This window comes from Rhinolophus sinicus, linkage group LG04 (assembly GCF_036562045.2).
Source record: "Rhinolophus sinicus isolate RSC01 linkage group LG04, ASM3656204v1, whole genome shotgun sequence".
In the NCBI taxonomy this organism is placed as follows: domain Eukaryota; kingdom Metazoa; phylum Chordata; class Mammalia; order Chiroptera; family Rhinolophidae; genus Rhinolophus; species Rhinolophus sinicus.
The window spans coordinates 177142523-177165974 of NC_133754.1; the positions used below are offsets into that span (position 1 = coordinate 177142523).

A 23452-nucleotide genomic window follows, 5' to 3' on the forward strand; every position below is an offset into this window, starting at 1 on the left:
CTTTTTTTCTTCTTACATATTCAGGCACATTTAAAATATCATACAACTGGTTATTTTGGAAGACAAGTTTATAGCTTACTGGTTTTTCTGATTACATTTAGTGAGGATTTTGCTTTCTGACCTGGATATGCACAGCCTGTGGCTTCATCATATTGCTAATGAACACTTTTTGTGCCAGGCTGGCCAGTATTTGGTTTACTGTACTTATAATGATTTGCAGATGCTCAAGCAGCACAGTGAGGGTTCTGTAGTTACATATTCTGAATCCTTCCAGGAGCTTGCAGAGCTAGAAATCGCCCTCCAGGAGCAACATGAGGTGAATGCAACCCTACAGCACACCCAGGGGGAGCTCAGTGCCTATGAGGCTGAGCTAGAGATGCAGCTAAAACTACGCGATGCTGAAGCCAGCCAGCTCAAGGAAGACTTGGAAAAACTAACAAGGCTCAGCCAGGTAAGTAGGGGCGTAAAGCCATCTAGAAGGCAAATAGCCTATGGCCTTAACGTCTTAGCCTTCCTGTAATGTAATGTAAGAGTAAACGCTTTTTCATGTAATGTATGTGGAGTGATGGGAAGAGCACAGTTTGGGAGTCAGACATTCTGAGTTCAAATACTACCCAGGTATAACCAAGTGCAAATCACTTCACGGCTCTGAGTCTCTGACAAATGCCTTGTCGTCTGTGAAATGGGTTATGATGAGGATAAGGGAGCTAGATAATGGACATGAAAGCACATAGCTAGAATTCAGTAAGTCTGGTCTTTCTCAAAACAGCTGTAAGAGACATCTTTTAAGTTGATGTTAAATTTTATTTTTCTCCTTCCTATTTTGGTTGGATGAAATAGCCACTAGTTTAAATTATACTTGCAAATTAGAGAAATCGTTATTCATCCAGTGAGTACTTATTCATGGGCCCTTGAGGGCCAGGTGCTGTGAATGCTGCCGGGACAGCAGACATGGGCACTGTCCTTGTGAGGCTGACAGTCCAGGACATGAAACAAGTGTGGGAGAAAGAAGGGGATAGGGTTCTGTGCAGGGGAGGGGTGGTCAGGGAAGACTGCCCTGCAGAAATGATGTTTCTGTTTTGTCAGTGCCTGGAACATGAGGAAGGTCAGTATGTTCTTATTGGATGAAAGTGAGATCAAATAAGATAGTTAGAATCCCAAGAATTCATGTGAAATACCATTCAGATGATTAGAAAAGGAAGTAAGAATAGGTCTGGCTTGTTACAGGAATTACTTTGTATTCCTTTACTTATCAGATATCAAATAACCACTTGTCAATTTTCAGGATTACATTTTTCAAGAGTACCAAGTTTTACAAAAGGAGGTTGGGGGGAATAATTAAAATTACAGTATACACGTATTTTTAAATAATAATCAATAAAATTTCTAGATGGCATCTCCTTTGCATTCAGTTCTCTCTTTTTTAAGTTTTAAGCCAGCCATTAGCTTGAAATCCATTATCCTTTGTACCTCCATTGTCCTTTGTTTTCCTCATGCACCTTGGCAAAAATGTAACAGTCTGGCCCTTTCGCAAATGCACTTGGTATGGAAAGGAACACGCCCTTCGTTAGCATTAGGACTGGCAGAATTGGTCTGCAAACCACATGTTGACAGTTCGGAGCACAACAGAGCCTTTCTCTGTGATCTACAGGTCTCTGATTGGTACACTTTAGTTACATGACATCACTTGTGATGCTTGTTAAATGCAGATTCCTGGGCCCACCATAGAGATTCTGGTCTGTCAAGTCTAAGGTGGAGGCTAGGCAGGCTTATGCATTTCTGACAGGCACACCAAATGATTTTGATGCAGGCACTTGAGGACCACAGTTTGAGAAATATTGGTCAAAGGGAAAGAAGAGCAGTGATTGTTGGATCACTCACAGAGCTTTTGAAGGGAGGTGCTTGGGCCCACCCCCGGAGATTCTGATTTGGCATATCTGGGCTGAGCTGATTTTGGTATTTACTCTTCCTTAAGTAATAATAGTTTAAGGAGGCACATGAAAAAATTACCTTGGGCTTTTAAATTTCGGAGTTCAGACGTAAAATTGAAATGTTATGAAACCATAGCTAGCAAGGAACTGCATGTATATGTAAATTTCTCTATGCCTTTTTAGATCATAAATTATTGCTGTTTTGTGTTTTCATGTCATTGCTTGGCAATAGTTAGAACAATTAGCCCTTGAAGCAGAACTTGAGAAGGAAAAGCAAGCCCTCAAGAATGCCCTCGAAAAAGCCCAGCTCTCGGAAGAAAAGGACCAAGAAAATAGTGAGCTCCGCACGCAACTTAAACAGCTGCAGGTGAGATTGTTGGTTCGGAATACAGTGGTACTTCGGTGTTCAAACATCTCCATTGACAAACATTTCGGTTTACGAACTGTCAGAAATTTTATGGATCTATGGTATCATTAGATAGTAAAACTCATGCTAAATTTGCAGTTTTAGGGGTTGATTTTAAAGATCTGGAATGGATTAGTCCATTTTGCGTTACTTTCTATGGGGAAACGCACCTCGGTTTTCGAACGTTTCAGAACTCGAAGGGTCTTCTGGAACGGATTGCGTTAGAAAACCGAGGTACCACTGTATATTATTACATGGGACACTCGAAGATGTTGATGTCTTTAGTCAGACACTTACCAACCTGCTCTAACATGCAGTAAGCAACTTGAATTATTACAAAAAAGGGAATTTTGAGTGGGCTAGGACCAGAGCCTCTGTTCCCTTGTGAGCCTGTTGTTTTAAAATTATTGATATGCATGCTTCATGTTGTTATGACAGTGCAAAGAGATGGAGGTAGTGTCAGTAGTAAACAGGGGATACTGTATAAACTTATGGGTGAACGCAGTACCTTTCATGTATCCTAGAAGCAGATTTGTCACCAGACAAAAGTTAGCGGATTGGTGCCTTCTTTTTCCATGAAATATCTGTGTAATTATCCAGGAATTTACCTAGAGTGGCTTGGAGTAGAACTTCGTAACTGTGCACAGTTTTCACAGTCCCCATCTCAGAAAGGGTGCTATTAAAAAGGCAGTCATTTTACATTGCTGGGGTTTTCTTTGACAATAGCTATCGTCACGGTAACCTGACCAACAAACTGCGGGAGAAGCAGGTGGACAGAATTTTCCAGATAATTTAACTCTCTCAAAGAGAACAGATGTCTGAATAATATGTACCTGGATCCCTGGATCAATACCCAGGTCCCGAGATCTGTGAGGTCAGGGGCCGCTTGGCTGACTGAGTTGGCAGCTGTTACACTTTACCAGAAATAAAGGGGCAGAGTTGCTATGGTTTGGGGAAAGCTTCCCAAAAGTCATGCGGGGGGGTGGGGGGGGGGTTGTGACAACTCAGACTGAGCTCACCCAAATTCTCTTTCTTCCTCCAACACCTTGAATATTTTTCCTCAAAATTTAAGAAAAAACTTAAAATTTAATTTTTCCCACTATCAGGTCAGCTTCTGAAGCAAATATAAAAGATGTACATGTTTTCCATTCTTGTGTGAGTTGTGTGTATGTTGAGGGTTCATTGGATTGTTTTTTATTTTTACTATGGAAAATTTCAAATAATCACAAAAACAGAATAGTCTTATGACCTTTGGTCAACCCAGCTTTAACAAGTCTCAGCATTCTGCCGTTCTTATTTCAGTTAGTCCACATTTTTTTGCTGACTATTTTAAGGAAAATCTCATGCATCTTTATTGCACTCATAAATACTTCAGAATACATCTCTTCAGTCCATCTCTTCATGGACTGTGTAGATGTCTGACCACTGCGCTGTACACCTGAAGCTGAATAATATGGAATATAAACTATAATTAAATATATATATATATTTGGTCACGGGAAGTGGAGCACCGCATAGGGAATAGAGTCAATGGAATTGTAGCAGCTATGTACTATGTCAGAGGGGTAGTAGATTGGGGGTTATCACTTTGTGACGGGTGTAAATGTGTAACTATTACATTGTTCTATACACCTGAAACTAATAAAACATTTTTTTAAAAGAGATAAGAAAAGGACTAAACTACATTCTTCAGGGGCCTTCTCCTCCAGGGTAGAACTGAAGTCAGCTTTCCAGTATGCTGTGAGACTACCTGAGTTAGAACTCAGTCCTCTGGTAACTTGGCCTACTAACCTCCGGATTCTGTGTACAAGTTAAACTCACTCTCCATTTGGCTTTGTTGGAACTCATTTAGTTGCAATGAACCAAATCCAACTGAAATTTAGCTCAAGAAAGGAGACAGCTTGCTAGGACCTAGCGCTGCTCTGTCAGTCTTTTGGGGGATTCACAGGCCTCTCATTGCTCCTTCTCTGGCTCTCTGGGCATTGTAATTGACCCAGCGTGGACCCCAGCCCTGAACTGACATATTTTTACAGGTCCGGCAATTATACAGACTTGCTGTACTGGATCCTGGTTCAACTTTTGGAGAGAATAAGAAATTGTTTTCTGGCTAGTTAGTGGATTGGCTGGCCTTGGGTCAGATCACGTGCAGCCAGGACTAGACACTGTAGTACAAGTATGGCCGCTGGGCACGCACAGTTTATAGATAAGAGGACTCCAGGTAGTACAGGAGCGCAGCCTATTCATTGCAATTCTAACTCCTCAATTTTAGTTCACATTGTTGCACTCAGTTTGAAGTAAATTAATCACTCAGGTAGGTATTCCAGAGAATACAGTTAGTAGCTTAGGATATAGAACTATTTGTCTTTATACTTTAGAGAAATTTAGCAGTTTCTTTTTACTTGAAAGAACCATTGTCTGAATTTAATTCTGTGGTTTAGATGTGTTTGTTTGTTGGTAGTAAAAATATGCTGATACGTAACAAATAGTCCCACAGAGAAGTGTAAGCGATTAGAGAAGCTTCCGTATTAGGTGGTCCATTTTTCAGTTGACTGGCAGATGGATCTGAGTATGAGAAAATGTTTTTTTCTTTTAACTTTGAATTCTGGACAGTCTCAAGCATATACAAAAATAGAATTCTCATGTATAGACCATACCATCCATCTTCAACAAGTACGGCCAATCTTATTTCATCTATAAAGCCCTCCACACCCTGTCCCTCCCACCTATTCACACACTGAATTATTTTGAAGTAAATCTGAAACGTTTTATTCTGTCTGTAAATACTGTACTATTTATTGTATGTATCTCTAAAAAAATAAGGGCTTAAAAAAGCATAAGCATGGATACCATTGTTATACCTAAAATAATTCTCTAATATCAAACACCTTATCAGTATTCACATTTTTCAAATTATCTCATCAATTTTTATAAGTGTTTTTTTGGCATCAGGATCCAAATAAGGTACACACATCACATTTGGTTTACTTGATTCTTAAGGCTCTTGCAGTCTATAGGTTTTCTCTCTTTTTTCACTGTTATGTGTTAAAGAAAAACCAGATATTTGTCCTGTAGAGTTTTCCGTATTCTAGATTTTGCTGTTTGCATCCCCATAGTATTAATTTTGTCATATATGGAGGCTTATTTAGATTCAAGTTAGTTAGATTTTGCTTCGAAGACATAAGACATTCATAGGCAGTGTTCATAGGTACTTCCTTTTCCATCACATCAGGAGACATCATAATGCCTGGTTGTGTCTTTTGTGACTTTAGATTGATCATATATATTGTCAGCCCAAGTGGAAAGGGTTTTAAAAAAATTGGTAAAGGAGCTGAATAAAACTATCATATGATAAGTAATACAGGCTGTGTATGTGGGTGTATTTTTAAATTTGGTTTTGGTAACTTTGACTACCTCATTTTATCCCTTCCATAGGATGACAATAACCTGTTAAAACAGCAACTTAAAGATTTCCAGAATCACCTTAACAATGTGGTTGATGGTTTGATTCGTCCAGAAGACATGGCAACTCGTGTGGATGAGCTACGGAGAAAACTGAAGTCAGGAGCTGGGGAAATGAGGTGATGGAAAATGAAAACCTCCAAGTATACAAAGTATACAGTGGGCCGAGTTATGAGGGTCAATGATGAACTCACCTTTCCAAGTACTGTGAATGGACGGTGTGTTTGTAAGGTTTCCCCTTATCATGTTTCCATGATTGAGACATAAGATTGTGGGATTCAAATTGTCTGTCTGATTTCTTTTTACATTTTAAATCTTTTATACTTTTTGGTATTATTTAATTTAAAAAAACATAAAGGTTTTAAGAATATCTCTTTCTTGAAAGTTCATTGCATATGGTCAGGAAGTAGAGCCACATTATGCATTTTAAATAGAAAACAAATATGGAAAAAAAAACGGAGGCTAATTGAAATATATGAAATGGACATTTATTCTTTGAGTAAACATTGTTAGGCTGTTCAGAGCCTGTGCTTTCAGTGACAGCAGACATTTGATAAAACAATAGTTTGTACTTAGGAGATGCTCAGTAAGTTGCTATGGACTGACACTAGACCCATTCCACCAACTCTTTTTACTTCTAATGTTACCAGCATGTTTGTACCCAGCATCAGAATAAAATGTCACATTTATACCATCTTTTGTCCCCCTTACCAGAGTCCATAGTCCTTCAGATGTCTTAGGGAAAAGTCTTGCTGATTTGCAGAAACAATTCAATGAAATTCTTGCATGCTCCCAGTGGGAAAAAGAGGAAGCACAAGTGAGAGAGAGAAAACTGCAAGAAGAAATGGCTCTGCAACAGGAGAAACTGGCAAACGGACAAGAAGAGTTCAGGCGGGCCTGTGAGAGAGCGCTTGAAGCAAGAGTAAGAAAAGGGCAAGAGGTAGTGGAGGGGAGTGTTTGGCAAATACTCACGTTTTCAGCAAATTACAGTGTTTTCTCCTCATGTAAATACAGTATAAATGTTATTTTTCACTCTTAACAAGTCATGCGGGGTGTGACTAAAACTCAGCCCTGAATATGGCTTCTGATGGCAAAGTCAGGCTTCCTTGTAACAGTGTTTTCTTTGTCCTGGAAGCAAGAGAGTATAGTATGGTGCCAGAATCTGATTTTTCTTGATGTAATTATTTTAATGAGACAAACATTAAAATGGATCCTAGAGAGTATTCAAGAGAAAACCATTCTGGGTACTCATACTAAATTTCCTTACACGCTTTAGTAAAATGAGATATAACACTCTAAAAAGTTTTTATTTTGCTTAAAAACATATTTTGCTTAAAAATCAACTTTGAAACTCCCGTTTCCTTACAGATTAATTTTGATAAGAGGCAACATGAAGCAAGAATCCAGCAGTTGGAGCATGAAATTCACTATTTGCAAGAAAATCTAAAAAGTATGGAGGAAATCCAAGGCCTTACAGATCTGCAACTTCAGGAAGCTGATGAAGAGAAGGAGAGAATTCTGGCTCAACTCCAAGAGTTAGAGAAAAAGGTGGGAAGACTAGGAAAGCGAGACACAGGCGTTCCTCCTGCCCCCAGCGATCAGGCCAGCTGAGAAGGGGTGTGATGCACAGTCACCTCTGGTTGCATTGCTGGCCCAGAGGTGAACCTGAGCTGAGAAAAACCTGGATGCTTGTCATCAAATCAAGGGTGCCGTGATGCAAACAAGAGAATTGGGAATGTAAGAGTGACTTGAGAGCCAGTTAGGTGGTACTTAAATGCCATTGGGATGAGTTTGCCTCCTTTGAAACTCCTTGCCCAATTGGACACATCGTGGGAAATTACTTTAAATTCCTCATCTTCCTTTCTAACATCCTGGCCTCTCTGAACTTCTCCATCCCATCTCCACCATCTACTCCCATTGTCACACCTTAGACCTGGTCCAATTTAGAAATCGTGCCTACCACCTCTGAAATCACAAACTGGTGTCCCACTCTGATTGTAACCTCTTATCTTCCCAGCACCCCCGACTCTGATGATTTTTCAAACTTATTGAGAATTCCAGTGCGTTAGCACCGCCTTTTCTGTCTGTTAAGCCTTCCTGTCTTTATTTTCCTCCTTACTCAAATTCCATGGTCTACCGCTATAGCCATTTTTGCAAATATCCTTAAATCCCTTGCCCTTTTCTCTTGTCTTACTTCCCTGACAGAACTACAGCTATCTGCTTTCTTTGGGCTTGCACATGCTAAGTATTCCTAGAGGAAAAAAATCACCCTTCCAGGCATAGTGGCATCACTATAAACTCTTGGTTACCAACCTCAAATGGGCAACTTTACCCTTTTCTCTAGTAAGCTCATTCTCCCATATGCTTCTTTGTGTCGTACCCTCTCCCTTCTCCCAACTACCCTCTCCTTTCTCACACCTACCCTCTCCTTTCTCACACCTACCCTCTCCTTTCTCACACCTACCCTCTCTATGATCCCAGCCTCAGTGGATGACTTGCTTCATACTTCACTGAGAACCCATAAGTCCCCCAACTCTCACTGAGTTCGCCTCCAAAATATATCTGGAATATATATTCTTTTTCAATGCCCCCACCCTAACTCCAGCCATCATCTCTCTCCTGGACCACTGCTATGGCCACTTCCACTCATGACCTTGCTCCACAGAGCAGCCAACATGTTCTTTCAGAAACATGAATTGCTTCTTGTCAGTTCCATCTCTGTCTCCCTCCCCACTCTAGTAGCATCCTTATTTTAAGGCTAAAGATCAAGATTCTTAAGCCCGTGAGGCCCTGCATGATTGCCTCTGTTTAGCTCTCTCTCCTTTTCTTACCATGTTTCTTCTTTCAGTTCATCAAATATGCCAAGTTCTGTGTTCCCTCCTGGTCTTCCCACATGCCATTCCCTCCTGGACCAAGTTCCCCCACTGTTCTTCTCCCTGACTGCCCCCTTGACACCAGTCTGGGTCTCTCCCCTGCTCATCTCTCAAATGGTACCCTGTTCAGTCCAATCACAATCTTAGTTATACATTTATTTGAGTATTTGTTTAAATTAATATCTGCTTCTCCTTCGCTCCTTGAGGGCAGCAGCCAAGTCTGTTTTGTTTACCACCATACGCCTATTGCCTGACTCAGTGTTTCCAAGTGGCTGGTCCATCACTTGGTGATGGTGCCAAGAAATGTTTTTCCAATGAATGAATGAATTTATGATCGTTAAGATTCTTGACCAAGAAGACTGATTTCATTTCAAGTTTAATATACAATTTTGAGATGATTTTATTTATTCATTCTCTTAGTATTTGTCGAGCTCCTACTATGTGCAGGTATTACTGTAGACATGAGGCGTGGAGCAATGGACAGAGTCCCTGCCCTCCCTCACGGGAGCTTACATTTTAATTTGTTGCTACCAAATGATTCATCTGTTTAATTAATGTTTCTTTTATTTTAGAAGAAACTTGAAGATGCCAAATCTCAGGAGCAGTTTCTTAGTTTAGATAAAGAATTAAAGAAACTAAAGAAAGCTGTGGCCGCCTCTGATAAGGTAGCCACAGCTGAGCTCACCATTGCTAAAGACCAGCTGAAGTCCCTTCATGGAACTGTCATGAAGATTAACCAGGAGCGAGCAGAGGTGAGTCTACACGTACAGAGCAAGTTTCCACCAGAGCTGCTGCTGTCAAAAAACATAGCAACTTGTGTCACTGATCTATTGTGATAGACTTTGGCTATTTTTTTAAACCACTAGAAAGTTGTCTGTTTCCCTTCAGACCTGAAGATTGTATTTCCCCCACCACAGCCTTGCCATATATCCTGCACTGTATTGAGTCCTGAAAGGAACCATCGAATGAAACGTACCATCCCTACCTCAGAGTGTAGGGATCTGCTTAGGGAGGTGGTTCAGGACACACCTGAACAAAGGTCTTAAAGGCTTGCCGTATAATCATTCTGAACTCGGACTTTTCATCTTGTGCAGTCACGTGATTAACATTCACTAATAGGGCTATTGTAACTCCTGACTGAGACAGTGTCTCTTACAGTCTTTATAGGATGCAAATGCTAATGTGATTAAGACAATAGATCATAGGAGAGAAAAGTCTAATGGTGCGAGTCCAGAGAGACACCAGTCGTAGAAGACTATAGAACAGTGAAGAAAGAATTAGCCCTTGCTCTTTCTGATGCAGCATCCTGCCCACTTGGCCCCATAGAGGGGTGGCGCAGGCTGCCCACAGGAAAAGGTGGGACTTGGCGCCACGTGTATGTGGGGTAGCCAGGCAAGTGCTCTGATGAAAGCAGAGGAATCAACCTGGGAGGAAGAAAGAAATGAAGAGGACAACCTGGGATGGCAGTGGTGCCTTTCTCATACCTCTCTCTGTCCCAGTAGGAGTTGCAGGAAACGGAGAGGTTCAGCAAAAAGGCCGCACAAGCCGCCAGGGATCTGATGCGAGCAGAGGCGGAGATCGAACTCCTGCAGAATCTCCTCAGGGACAAAGAGGAGCAGGTCAGTGTGGATACCTGAGACCTCCTCCTTACTGGGTCCTTATCAGTTCCTAAAAGACTGATCACTGTAGGTATCAAGGTGACATCTCAAAGAATTTGGAAGTGCAATCACTAGTCCGTACTTTACCCTCTACTATGTACCAGGTACAGTGCAGTGTGATTATAAGGCGTAGTATGGTTTCCTCATTAGTAAAGTGTAAATAAAAATTATAGACTTATAATTGAGTGGCAAGGATGAGTACATGTGGGAAAGACTATTCATTGGTAACCTTGTGTGTGTGATTTCTCAATAGTTTCGAGTTGAGATGGAGAAAGTAGATGTGGGCAGCAGAGGAGCAAACTCACAGGTTCTAGAAATCGAGAAACTGAATGAGACAATGGAGAGACAAAGGACAGAGATCACAAGGCTGCGGAATTTACTAGGCCTCACGGGGGCTGGTAAAGTATTGGCTGGTAAGTATTGGGCTTTGTTTTTGGTAGTGGTTTTGTAGTTCTAAAATCAAATCATCTTGTGTGTGTTTGACCGTTAACAAATTTATATAACGGTTACAGTTCAGTTCCATGTTTGATCATTAGCTTAATAAAAGAATTTAAAAAACATTTTACATACGTACAGTATGAAGGGATTTGATTACAAAGAGACAAGAGATTTATTTTTGTCTTTTCAAAAGAAATAATGTTTACAAATCTGTTTCTTTTCTTTCTCTGGCTTCCTGTATAAGTGAACAACAGAAAGACATATCTGTCCTCTTTAAGTGTAAGCAAAATCTCATTACCAAAGCGCAGGCTGAAAGTCAGCTTTGAGGAACTGACAAAAGTCATGGACTGTCATGGAATCAATTTTGTATTTTGAGAGAGAAAGGAAGTAGGTGATTTTATAGCCGGCTTCATACACTGGCTTTCCTTTACAGATAACAAAGGAAGCTTTGAAAACATTTTGGAAGAAATTGCCGAACTTCGACGTGAAGTTTCTTACCAGAATGATTACATCAGCAGTATGGCAGATCCCTTCAAAAGACGAGGCTATTGGTACTTTATGCCACCACCATCATCATCAAAAGTAGGAAGTCTCTGGTGTTGGGAGTATATACTGAATTTTCTTGAAGAAAGTGTGACAATGTTCCCTTCTCCAAATTTGTGAACGAGTGTCAAGAACAATATATGTAGGCTAAGCCATGCCTTGAACTTTTTAAGTGTTTTTAATATTTGAGATGATAATAGGGCCTTCGCAAGGAATGTAGCAATTGCCCATTTATGCGTAGGTGGTACATTGTGGGGCCCCTGAATGAGGATCCTGTGAGAGGATGAGATGACTTGAGCCCAGAGAGCCTGTTGAAAATGGGTATAGAATTGTGCAGATGCTCAGACAGAAAAATAGGCACCTGGATTTCATTTCATTTTAACAAACATTCATTCAGTGCTTACTGAAACCTACCTAGGTCAAGGACTAGGCAGGGGAGGGGTGCCATGATGGATGATACAGCCCCTGCTCTCAAAGAGCTCATGGGCTGGCAGGGAAGATCAGCGCACTAATGTAATCACAGAACAGTGACGTAATGTGACAGCAGACTGACCTGTGTGCGCCAGCTGCAGGGGTTCATCTTGTGGGGAAGTCCAGGAAGGAAGGCTTCACAAGCAGGGTTGTGAAGTCAATACTTAGCATCCCGGAAGGGATGGGCTTTTAGGAGGGAGGGAACAGCTTGTGTAGAAGAGGAGAGTTGGTTTAGCCAATGGCATGTAGCCTGTGGGGCTGGAGGGTTGGATGGGAACAGGGAAAGGTGAAGCTGGAAAAGTAGATTGGGTCATGCTTTTTTAAAAAGGGCCTCAAAGATCCGTTGCAGTCCTTAGGAAACTGAGGTTGTGTGTAATGTGATCAGAGCTGTAGTTTAGGAAGAATAATTGGGCTGAGTGGAGGTGAGACTGGTGGTGGAGAACTCTGCGTGGGGCTGTTTGAACTCATTCAGGTGAAGGACAGGAGCCAGAGCGGGAGCAGAGGAGATGGCATGGAGGGGCATTCAGGACACAGAGTGATCAGAGCTTGGGGCCTGAGTGTGGGAAGGGAGCAGAGGACTGTAAGTGACACTCATCCACAGCAGAGCAGCTGGGTGACATCCCACTAGAATCAGCTGACATGTAGCAGCCAGGGAGCAGCAGCTCTGACACGCTGGGATCCCATGGCATGTAGACTTAGAACCTCAAAGAGTGGAATCTGAGATTCTTCCCCCAGAAACCTAAAGGAAGCCAACATCGTTGGCACAACCAGGCTGGAGGTAGAAGCCGTGTGGGTGAGAGAAGGGGAGGGAGAGTAGCAGAGTAGAGCTTTAAAGCCCTGTCAAGCTCCGAGGGCATCAGGACACTTACAGCCCCAGAGGCCCTTGAAAGTTCACTACTGTCCTTTGCCTCTGTTGCTGGGCCATCAAGGACAATGCAAAAGAAGAGAAACCACTAGGAAAGATCGATACTGGTGAAGAGAGGCTGACACCCATGCATCTTACATGACCATGTAATCACATCTCACCTCTGTCTGTGAAAAGTGAGAATTATAATATATGAAGTAAAACCAGTTGTTTCTCAACTTTGCTACATCTCTAGATGTTGACATTCTTCAAAATCAGCCGTTTCATTTGTAATGGATAGTCTGCTCTGTTGTCATTTATTTTAGGTTTCCAGCCACAGTTCCCAGGCCACCAAGGACTCTGGTGTTGGCCTAAAGTACACAGCCTCCACTCCTATTAGGAAACCACAGCCTGAGCGGCAGGATGGGAAAGAAGGCAGTGGGCCTCCACCTGCCTCGGGATACTGGGTGTATTCTCCCATCAGGAGTGGGTTACATAAATCATTTTCAAATAGAGGTAGGTTAAATCACATAAGGAAACTTGCTGTTCTCATGCCCATTTAATAACCTTTTCGTGGTTTCCTGAAATCGCTACGACACAGTCCCAACTCCTTAGCTTGCTCTGCGAGGCCCTCTGTGCTTTGGTCTTGGCCAGTGACCTTGTCCTCTTGTCTCACCTCCCAGCACTCTCCCACATATCAGCCATACCCAACAACATGCCAGCTTCCTCAGACCTCAATGTCCTTTTTCTTCCTTCCTCTCCCAAACCTATTTCTACTCATCCAGGTCCTCAAACAACTCCTTTGAGGAGCCTTCCTCCACCCTGCATCCCCCTGGCAAGCTGAGCAACTTCTTAGCCTGTGCTGCTGGAGCATGGCAGCTAACACCCTTGAATCATGGCATTAATTGGCTCGACTAAAAAGAGGTGTTAGAGGTCTGGCTTCTAAAGCTCTGTGTGGAAGAGTCAGACCTGGGGTATCTCCTAGCTCCTTCACTAAGTAGCTGTGTAATCCTAGGCAAATTAGTTAGCTGCTCTGAAATTGTTAATCTATAAAATGGGACTACCACCATCTGAGAATTTGTTCATTCAGGAACTATTAATTGAGTGCCTGCTGTGTGCTAGGTTCTGTCATCAGTAACAAATAGTTCCTGTTTGTAGGGGAGATAGGAAGTAAACCAGCACCTTGGAGAGTGCTGTGTGTCATGACGGAGATAAATGCTGAGAGCTGTGGGATCTCATAGCACATCTCTGTTGATTTTTTATGTAGCATAAAGCAGGTTTCCAAATGGTTGCTGAATGAATGAATGAATGAGTGAATGAGTGAATGAATACAGAATAAAACAAACCAACAGCTAGGCATAATAAAAACTCAACGATCAGCCACTGAAAATATTTTGAATCCCTATTTTGACCTGCTTTTCAAAACTGCCTTTGAAATTTTTTTATAGAATTTTATTGTGCCATTTCTGATATCTTGGTCTAAATGCTACTGTTTTCTGCTAAACGTGTTTACCTAGTAAGCCTTGGAGGTAAAACACTCTCTGTTTATTTCTTTCAAGATGCAGACAGTGGAGGAGATAGCCAGGAGGAGAGCGAGCTGGATGAGCAGGAGGCCGTCCCATTTGTGCCTCCTCCTGGTTACATGCTGTACACCGTGTTTCCTGATGGTTCTCCCGTGCCCCAGGGCATGGCCCTGTACGCACCACCTCCTCCCCTGCCCAACAATAGCCAGCCTCTCACCCCTGGCACTGTCGTTTATGGCCCACCTCCTGCTGGTGCCCCCATCGTGTATGGACCTCCTCCCCCCAACTTCTCCGTCCCCTTCATCCCTATGGGTGCGCTGCACTGCAACGTCCCGGAGCATCATAACTTAGTAAGTGGGAAGACGGGAGGCCCCTGTGCACACTGCGTCTGTGCGGGACTGAAAAGCTTATGTCCTTAAAGAGTCGACCTTCTCATGAATGGGTTAGATCCCAAAAGTCTGTTTGTAAGGCTGATGTTTAGAACTGAGTAAGCATTCTCATATAAAATACTGTCCTGAGCAGGAGTTAGGATACCAGACCAGTCTACAAACCTGGTTTAACTATTTTATAACAAAAATGCTTTCCGTCCAGCAAGTAACCATTTTTAGAAAGTTTATTATATACTTTTCTACTGACAAGCACTATATTAATGTGTATGTATAAGTATATTTATATACTAGTGCCTGTACTTACACACACATATGCATATATGTGCTTGTACATACACAGGTATGAGCCGCATATAGCAAGGTTTTGATAGGGATCACCTCTGGGTGGTGAGATTTATTGATTCTTTCTTTCTCTTCATTGTTTTTAACTGTATACACAACTTTATATTCTGTGTTTCCCACTTAATGTAATGAGCTTTTCCCCATGGTTTTACATCTGTTTTTTAACAGTATGATTGCACGACATTTCTTTATTTATAGGCACTGTAGTTGACTTAACTGGGTGTAAATTGTTACTGTATTTTATATTCTTTTCCTAGGTTAGATTCCAAAAGATGATTACTTTATAATCATTAGCTTACTTCATAACTTTTTAGTTCTAAAGAAATCAAATGTATTACAAGCTCCTCCTTCAAACTCAAGACACCTGGAGCTCTGTATCTTTTTCATTTTCTTATTAGCAGATTGAGAAGACGGTAAAGGACTAGGACACCTGGGTGCCAGCCACCAGCCCCCTTTTAATAGGTCAGACTGATTTCCAGGGGACTGCGTATATTTACATACCGTTTCCCCAAAAATAAGACCTAGCTGGACAATCAGCTCTGATGCATCTTTTGGAGCAAAAAGTAATATAAGACTCAGCCTTATTTTACTATAATGCAAGACTGGGTCTTATATAATATAATGTAAGCCCAGGTCTTATATGACATGACATGACATGACATGACATGACATGACATGACATGACATGCTGGGTCTAATATAATATAATATAATGTAATATGTAATACTGGGTCTTATATTCATTTTTGCTCCAAAAGACGCATTAGAGCTGAGTGTCTGGCTAGGTCTTGTTGTCGGGAAAACACAGTAGTTAAAAATGATAGTCATTCACATTATCTTGCAGTTTTTCAGTCCTCATTAAATTTATAGCAATTCTATTGGTTCAGCATTTGATGATCTCTTAAGCTGGTTTTTATCTCCAACAGTAACCAGCTGTTTCTGTAGTTTCCCAGGTGCGCTTTCATACCTCCCAATATTTGCACATTATTTCTTCAGCTTAGGTCTTTTCCATTTTATTTACTATTCAAAACCCAGGCAAAGCGCCTCTTCTTGTGGGCAGCCTTCTCAGATCCCTCCTCTCCCACGTGCTCGGAGCAGAGAGAGACCTCTCTGTGTATCTCTTCTGCTAGACGCTGAACTCTGGAGGCAGAGATTATCCACGAGAGGTACTTGGTGAAAATGTATCAACCGTAGTTGGATTGACAGAAAAGTTAAAAGCTTTATTAGTCTACTAATTTCATCTATAGTATTCAATAATATGTGAAAAAAAATGGCTCAACTTAATTTTTCTTTTTATATTGAAGCTTTAAAAGCTACCACCATTTTCAGGTCAGATATACATACCACTTTAACCACAGTTAATTGCAGGAAAGAGGGAAAACACTGTGTGATGTTTCAGTATTGCATTGTTTTTTTTCCCCTCTGTTCAGGAGAATGAAGTTTCTAGATTAGAAGACATAATGCAGCATTTAAAATTAAAGAAACAGGAGAAGTGGACGAGAGCATCCAAGCGGCAATCTGAGAAAGAAATGGAACAACTGCATCACAATATTGATGATCTTTTGCAAGAGAAGAAAGACTTAGAGTATGAAATAGAAGAATTACATAGAACCATCGAGAAACATCAACAGCGAAAGTAATTGTTGTTAGCTATTTTATTTTTATAATTCAGATGAATATAGTACTTGTTCATTAAGGTAACCTAAGTCAGTGTTGTCCAATAGAATTTTCTGTGATCTTGAAAATGTTCTAATCTGTACTGTCCAAAACAATAGCATCTAGCCACTTGCGGCTACTTAGCACATAAATGTGGCTAATGGAACTGAGAAAAAGAATTTAATTTAATAACCACGTGGTGATTACCATATTGGACAGTGTAATCCCTAAATTCTCTTAGCCAATAATCCAGTTCAGCTCTTCTTGTAGTCTCTCCTGGAGAATGGCACAACTATCCCTCCTCTCCAGTTACCTGGCTAAAAGCATGCCAGCTAGCCTCCAAGTCTTCCTGACTCTGTACCGACAGAGCTTCAAACTGGTCCCCTTCTTTCATCTCCACTGGCTTTTCATCAGTCTCATCCCCGGTCATCGCAGTAGCTTCCACACTAGCCTTCCTTGTCTAGTCTCTCTCTCTCTACCTCGACATGGCTGTAAGTCTCACTGTGCCACTCTCCCATGTGACTCTGTCCCGTCAGAATATACACCCCCTCCAGGATCTGAACTCTGCCCGTCTTTTTTATCCTCTCCCACGCACAGTGTTTGTTCTGGCCTTACTTACTTTGCTCTGGTTTCCCCAGACACCATGTTTTCTTCTGCCTCCCCACCTTTGCACATATTGTTCTCTACCTAAACTGTCTTTCCTACCCCCCTGCCTAACTCCGACCTCTTTCCAGATGAAGGTCAGGGATCCCGTTACACAAAGTCTTTCTCATCTCAGGCTCCCCCAGTTTGGGATTGACAGCCTTGGGCTTAGTACTGTTTATCCCCTGCTGTAAGGAGCCTCCCCTGAGCCACAGTACCTGGTGTGGGGTCTGTTCAGGAATCAGTCTCTGCTGAGTGGGCCACTTAGGTAGAAGCTCATCTTCTGCAGTTGTCGATGAATTATGACAGTTGCCCAGTTTTTGTCATTTAAGTCAGGCTCGCCCAAGCACCAGAGTTGGGGGGGAGACCTGTGGAGGACACGGGTGAGTGAGATATGGTCTCTGCCTTCTAATAGACCTGGCAGGAAAAGCAAGGACCACACCAAAAGAAGATTTGGACTAGATGTTTGAAGGTTTGGGGGACGGTTAGATCTATTATTTTTGTAGGTGTATGCGTATGTTGAGGGGTGTTTTTTTTTAAGGAGGATGGTAGGGCAGTGGAATAACTACTTCTTTTCCCAGATATGAAAGTATAATAAAGTATCATTTTAAGGAATTTGGTAACACAAAAATGTTCAAAGAAAAAGTAAAAATCATCTCTATGCCTTCATTTAAAGAGAATATATCAATGCATTTAGTTTCATGTTTTTCTGTTACAGGTAGTCCGGTTTTCAAATAATTTTGACATGATAGCCTTGAGTTACCAAATCCTGTGTCATGTGTTTTGATTTTTTAGCTATCATCACCGTAATTTTACTCTAGGAAAACAGACAAAATTAGATGGTCTTTGGAGCAGCTGGGTCTTGAAGGATAGTTTTGAGGGAATAGCTGATTATTGTAGCTGTGGTTTGATTTATTTTTACACCACAGAAGAATAGAAGTATCAACATTGTGTTGACTGAGTGCTAACAAAAAAAATAATCTTTATATTAAGAAGGACAAATGAAGTGCGTCATACATCATACATATTATACACTTATTGTCAACAGTATGCCATGTTGAATAAAAAGGTAAACATAAAACTTGAACATAACCAAGTGTAGCTGTCTCTCCTACCCTTTCTCATATAAAGTTAGAAAATCATTGTGCATCTTTTTATCAGTTAGGCTACAAGTAGACACTTGTGTTGTCTACATTTAATTGTCTACATTATATTGTCTACATTTAACATTTCTTAACGTAAGTGTATATAATTTTTTTAGAGACTACATTGATGGAGATGTGGAGAGTCTTATGAATGAACTAGAAATGGAAAAATCACTCAAACACCATGAAGATATTGTAGATGAAATTGAGTGCATTGAGAAGACCCTTCTGAAACGTCGAGCAGAGCTCAGGGAAGCTGACCGACTGCTGGCGGAAGCTGAGAGTGAACTTTCATGCACAAAAGAGAAAGTATGTTCAGTGGTGGTTTGGGATGAGTCAGCGTGAAGGATTGGAAAGGAAATATGATAAGCGCACAGTTGTCCTAGTCAGACAGCCCGGTCCCAGGCTGGACTCTGCTAGTCAAGTAGCTGTAAGAATCTGAGCAAGTCACTTAAGTCGCTAAGTTTTGCTTTCCTCATCCATAAATCCAGGCTAAGAACACCTAGGCTGTTCGGTCTGAATTACATGAAGTAGCCTATTTAAAACTCTTGAAGTCATTAGTGCCTGTCACATGCCACTTCCTTATCTCGTATGAGTCTTTCTAAAAATTGTTTTAGCTTTGATAGCTGTATTTGTTAAATAGGTCAATTCTTATAAAGCAACAATGGACTTGACAGGACTCCTAGTCTTTGTTCTTTTAGTTGATAATATAAAATCAAATTGTTTTTGGTCAGAGATAGTATTCTTGAGACTACAACACGGGAGGAAAAGCAGCTACCTTTTATTGAGCCCCTACTATGGCCACACATTGGCTGTTTTAGAAATGCCACTTTATTTAACCTTCCTGGCAACCCTGTAAGATGGTCATTAGCCCAGTTCACAGATTTAGCTCAGAGAGGCTGGTAACTGGCCCAGGATCACACAGTTAAAGTTCTGTTTCACCAAGAGAGCTTTTTTAGTCAGATGAGAATTCCAAGATAAAATCCAGTACTCACATGAAGCACCTCAGGAACTACTATTTTTATACTGTTATTTCAACAGGGATTGATTTAAATGAATAGAAATCTATTACCCAAGAACTGAAATGAAGGCTTTATTAAAGAAATTTTGTGTGTGATGGCTTTAATAAGAATGGAAAAATATCCTCTTCTCTTTTCAGATGATCAGTTCCTTCTTCTATTCCATGTTAGATTACTGTGAGAGAAAATAGATGTAAGCAGGGCTAGAGAAAAATTTATCAGTGGTACATAAAAGAAAATTGATGATCCCGGTTGTAGGCAGAGATAGTAAGTGAACTGGGGCTAATAAGCTCTTACCTCTTCATCCTCCCAAAATGACTGAAGGAGGCAGCTTGAGCTTGCTAAGGAGGAAGAGGGAGGGAGGAAGTGCTGCATTTTGTAAGGAATGTGCCAGACATGTTAAAATCTGACATAGAAGGAGATTAAAAAAAACTATTAATACTTTGGAACTGTGGCATTCTGGAATGTGTAATGAGTTTTGTCCAATGCTTTGCTGATGAAACTGACAGAAACCAGCCTTCTGAAATGGAAAGAAGTGAAGAAATATCTAGCTCTTCGGGAGCTTGCCAGCCCTTTTGTATCCACATGGGATATTTGATAGACTAGTTTAACATACAGGTGCCTCTGACTTTAGTGCAACTGCAAAACTTGAGTTTTTTAGCTGAAGGTGAGTCACTGCCCAAGCAAGCGCCAACCAAACTCTATTTTTAGACCTTTGATGACATTGTTTTAAGCCTCTTGTTTTAGACAGAAAAAGAAACCAAGTTAATAAGTAAAAAAAAATTACTGTTTTTGCCAAATCTTGTATAGGAATATTTTTGAGATACTTCAAAAGTATTTAATATTTGTGTTTCTCAGCCACAATTAAATCATCTTGAGATGAAAGAGGTTTTACTTAACGTGATAAATATCTAGAGTACAGCTAGAATCTCTGTTTGGAGGGAATATTGGTAAAATCACTTCACTGCCATTTAATTGGGTAGATATTTTTAATTGAAAAAAAATAACGTATAACAATATTACTGATTATTTTTTAAATAGTATCATACAGGCCCACCACCCTCAAATGATTATTTTATTTTTGGGTAGCCTTTCTGTCTTTGTTGACACAGATAGTTTTACACAGTTGCTCTTACAGTGCTTATATCAGTTTAAATTTATCTTTTTTCAGTCAACATAATATCATTAACATTCTCCCATGTTGCTACATTCTATTTTAAAGGCTACGCAGTATTCCATTATGTTGACGCATTACCACTTGCTGACTCTATTATTTGTCCTCTTATATTATTTCAGTATACAGTGAGCATTCTTTACTTCTGAATTCTTTTCTGAGAATTGGAGAGTCAAAGTGAATGAGCATTTTTATTAGTACTTCTGTATTGCCTTGTTGTTTTCCGAGAGTTATACCAATCTACTCTCCCAATAGTTGTGAGAGAGTATTGTAACTGAACTGCTTTTAAAGACAGTTTCTTTTCTAGACAAAAACTACTGTTGAAAAGTTCACTGATGCCAAGAGAAATTTACTGCAAACCGAGAAAGATGCTGAGGAATTAGAAAGGAGAGCTCAGGAAACTGCTATTAACCTTGTCAAAGCCGACCAGCAGCTCAGGTAGGTGGGATTCCCTCAGCCGTTGATGTATTATTAGGTGAGATGAATGACAAGCTTGGTTCTAAGAGGATGGTAATTGCCTTATGACAAATAATGCATGTAAAGTCTAAGGGTCTGGAGGGAATAATCAGATGTGTTTTAGATTGCTCCAGGCTGACACAAAGGATTTGGAGCAGCACAAAATCGAGCAAGAAGAAATCTTGAAAGAAATAAACAAAGTTGTTGCAGCAAAAGATTCAGACTTCCAGTGTCTAAACAAGAAGAAGGAAATACTGACTGAAGAGTAAGTACAGTGGCCTCTGTAAGGCCTCTAGGGGCTTGTGCTGGAAGACGGCTCTTGGGGTCGAGTCTCCCTTTGGACCTGCTCTAGTCCTGCGTGCTTTGTAGGCTGCAGAAGCTACAAAAAGACATCGAGACCGCGGAACGCAATGAGGATGACCACCTGCAGGTCCTCAAAGAGTCTGAGACCCTCCTGCAGGCCAAGAGAGCGGAGCTGGAGACGCTGAGAAGCCAGGTATGGCAACAGACACCTGCAAAACCAGTTCACGTTGTTTTGAAACCTACATAACGTGTAATACACGCTTGATTGTAGAAAAGACTGGAAAATACAAAATTAAGTATAAAGCATAAATGGGGCTATATATCCACAATATATTATCGAGTAAAGTAAGTAACTCTCAGAACAGAATATACTGAGATCATTTATGTTAAATGTGTTTGCGAACACTTAACTTGTGTTTGTATTTTTAGTCTATACAAAAGTATGAAAGTGGTCATCTAATAAGGGGGCTTGTGAGGATTTTCCATTTTCTTCCTTTTGCATGTCTGTGTTTTCTGCTTTTTTGTAAACATATGTTGCCCCTAAAATTGTAACTAATTTTTAAATTTAAAAAATGAAAAAAATTTAAATCCCTGCCTAACTTCCATTGCCATGATAGTTGTCAAATGGAATAAAGTATAGCTATGAAAGTTCTTTGAAAAACCATGACCTTAGGGATAATCATTATTATCCTGTTGTTTTCCTGTGATCTGAGTGATTTTATGTCCGTGAGCTCAAGGTCTTTATTAGGCATTTCATGTCTGCACCCCCAGCTTGGCCCTCCTGACTCTTGCAGCTAGGGTAATACCGTGTTTCCCGGAAAATAAGCCCTAGCTTGAGTTTTCAGGATGACATCCCCTGAACATAAGCCCTAATGCCTCTTTTGGAGCAGAAATTAATATAAAACTCGGTCTTATTTGGGAGGAAACACAGTAGAACTGGGCTAGCTCCTAACTTCTACCCAGCACCTTTAGCTGGACTGACTATTCTCCATGTCAGCACTGAAGGCTGCATGGCCGTTGCCAAGCTTTGCGTTCTTCCTTTCTGTAATGCAGGTGACAGCTCAGCAGCAGGAGATGGCCGTCCTGGACAGGCAGTTAGGGCATAAAAAGGAGGAGGTGCAGCTACTCCAGGGAAGCATGGTCCAGGCCAAAGCGGACCTCCAAGAAGCGCTGAGGCTGGGAGAGACTGAAGTAGCTGAGAAGTGCAGTCACATAAGGGTATGTCTTTCAGTGGGTTTTCTTAAGAGTCCTAGGCTAATGGTAGAGGTTTATTTTGAGATATTTTCATTGGCTTCCCACCAAATGCAAATAATAAATTCCTGACTCTTGACCTCTCCATAACATCGGTTTGGTGATACGTTCTATATCCATGCTGTGGCTGCCATTTGTAGCCCCTTGCCCCCCATAATGTTTTCTGGGTGTGTCCAAGGTTTTCTGTGTCTATGTTGTTATCATACCATCTCTCCTCCAGGAGCCCCTTCTGGAAAATGTCTAGATCCTATCCATATTTCACGGCCCGACCTCACCTTAACAAGACTTCCCTGACTTCCTTTACCCTGGAAGGAGTTTCTCTCTCTTCTGAGTTTGGTAGCTCTGCACGTTTCCTAGGGCATCTGAGCCTTTTCGTGATCATGTTCATGTTCCCGCCTTCCTTCCCCACAAGACCTAAGCCCCTTGAGGGCAGGAGATGTATGTGTATCAGCCTTTTTTCTCTACCACATTGCCTTGTACATAGGAAATATTGCATATACGTATTAAATAAAGACAGTCTGTTACTTCTGTTACACAGAAATATATTAGTGTAAAATACAGTGCTGTTCTTGACATGAGGCAAAAATGAGCTTGTTTCCAAATTAGAATTTCTGTGAAATCAGACAGTTAATAACCAAACTGATATTAATTTCCATTCATAATTTGGGGGGAGGGTTGACCTTTTTCTTGTTTTTTTGCACAGGAAGTAAAATCTCTTCTGGAAGAATTGAGTTTTCAGAAAGGAGAACTGAATGTACAGATTAGTGAAAAAAAAGCTCAACTTATACTTATAAAGCAGGAAATTGAAAAAGAGGAAGAAAATCTTCAGGTAGTTTTAGGGCAAATGTCGAAATATAAAACTGGTAAGTTTAAAGGAAAATAATCATACAAAGTCTGAGTTTGGAAATGTCTGTATTCTAGGTCACAGA

At 40.9% G+C, this 23452-nt stretch overlaps 1 protein-coding gene across 4 annotated transcripts in view; it reads left to right on the plus strand.

Annotated features, from left to right (window-relative positions):
* Positions 1 to 23452, plus strand: part of CNTRL (centriolin) — a 77902-nt gene that overhangs the window by 39923 nt on the left and 14527 nt on the right. For all 4 annotated transcript variants that reach the window (XM_019731213.2, XM_019731215.2, XM_019731216.2 and 1 more), the window contains 18 exons: positions 275 to 451; positions 2164 to 2298; positions 5770 to 5915; positions 6511 to 6718; positions 7165 to 7344; positions 9242 to 9421; positions 10172 to 10288; positions 10581 to 10740; positions 11199 to 11347; positions 12950 to 13139; positions 14183 to 14496; positions 16308 to 16513; positions 18437 to 18629; positions 20821 to 20951; positions 21094 to 21234; positions 21339 to 21465; positions 22326 to 22490; positions 23227 to 23386. In XM_019731213.2, coding sequence (XP_019586772.2) covers positions 275 to 451; positions 2164 to 2298; positions 5770 to 5915; positions 6511 to 6718; positions 7165 to 7344; positions 9242 to 9421; positions 10172 to 10288; positions 10581 to 10740; positions 11199 to 11347; positions 12950 to 13139; positions 14183 to 14496; positions 16308 to 16513; positions 18437 to 18629; positions 20821 to 20951; positions 21094 to 21234; positions 21339 to 21465; positions 22326 to 22490; positions 23227 to 23386 — 3079 coding nt within the window. The remainder of the gene's footprint in view (positions 1 to 274; positions 452 to 2163; positions 2299 to 5769; positions 5916 to 6510; positions 6719 to 7164; positions 7345 to 9241; positions 9422 to 10171; positions 10289 to 10580; positions 10741 to 11198; positions 11348 to 12949; positions 13140 to 14182; positions 14497 to 16307; positions 16514 to 18436; positions 18630 to 20820; positions 20952 to 21093; positions 21235 to 21338; positions 21466 to 22325; positions 22491 to 23226; positions 23387 to 23452) is intronic.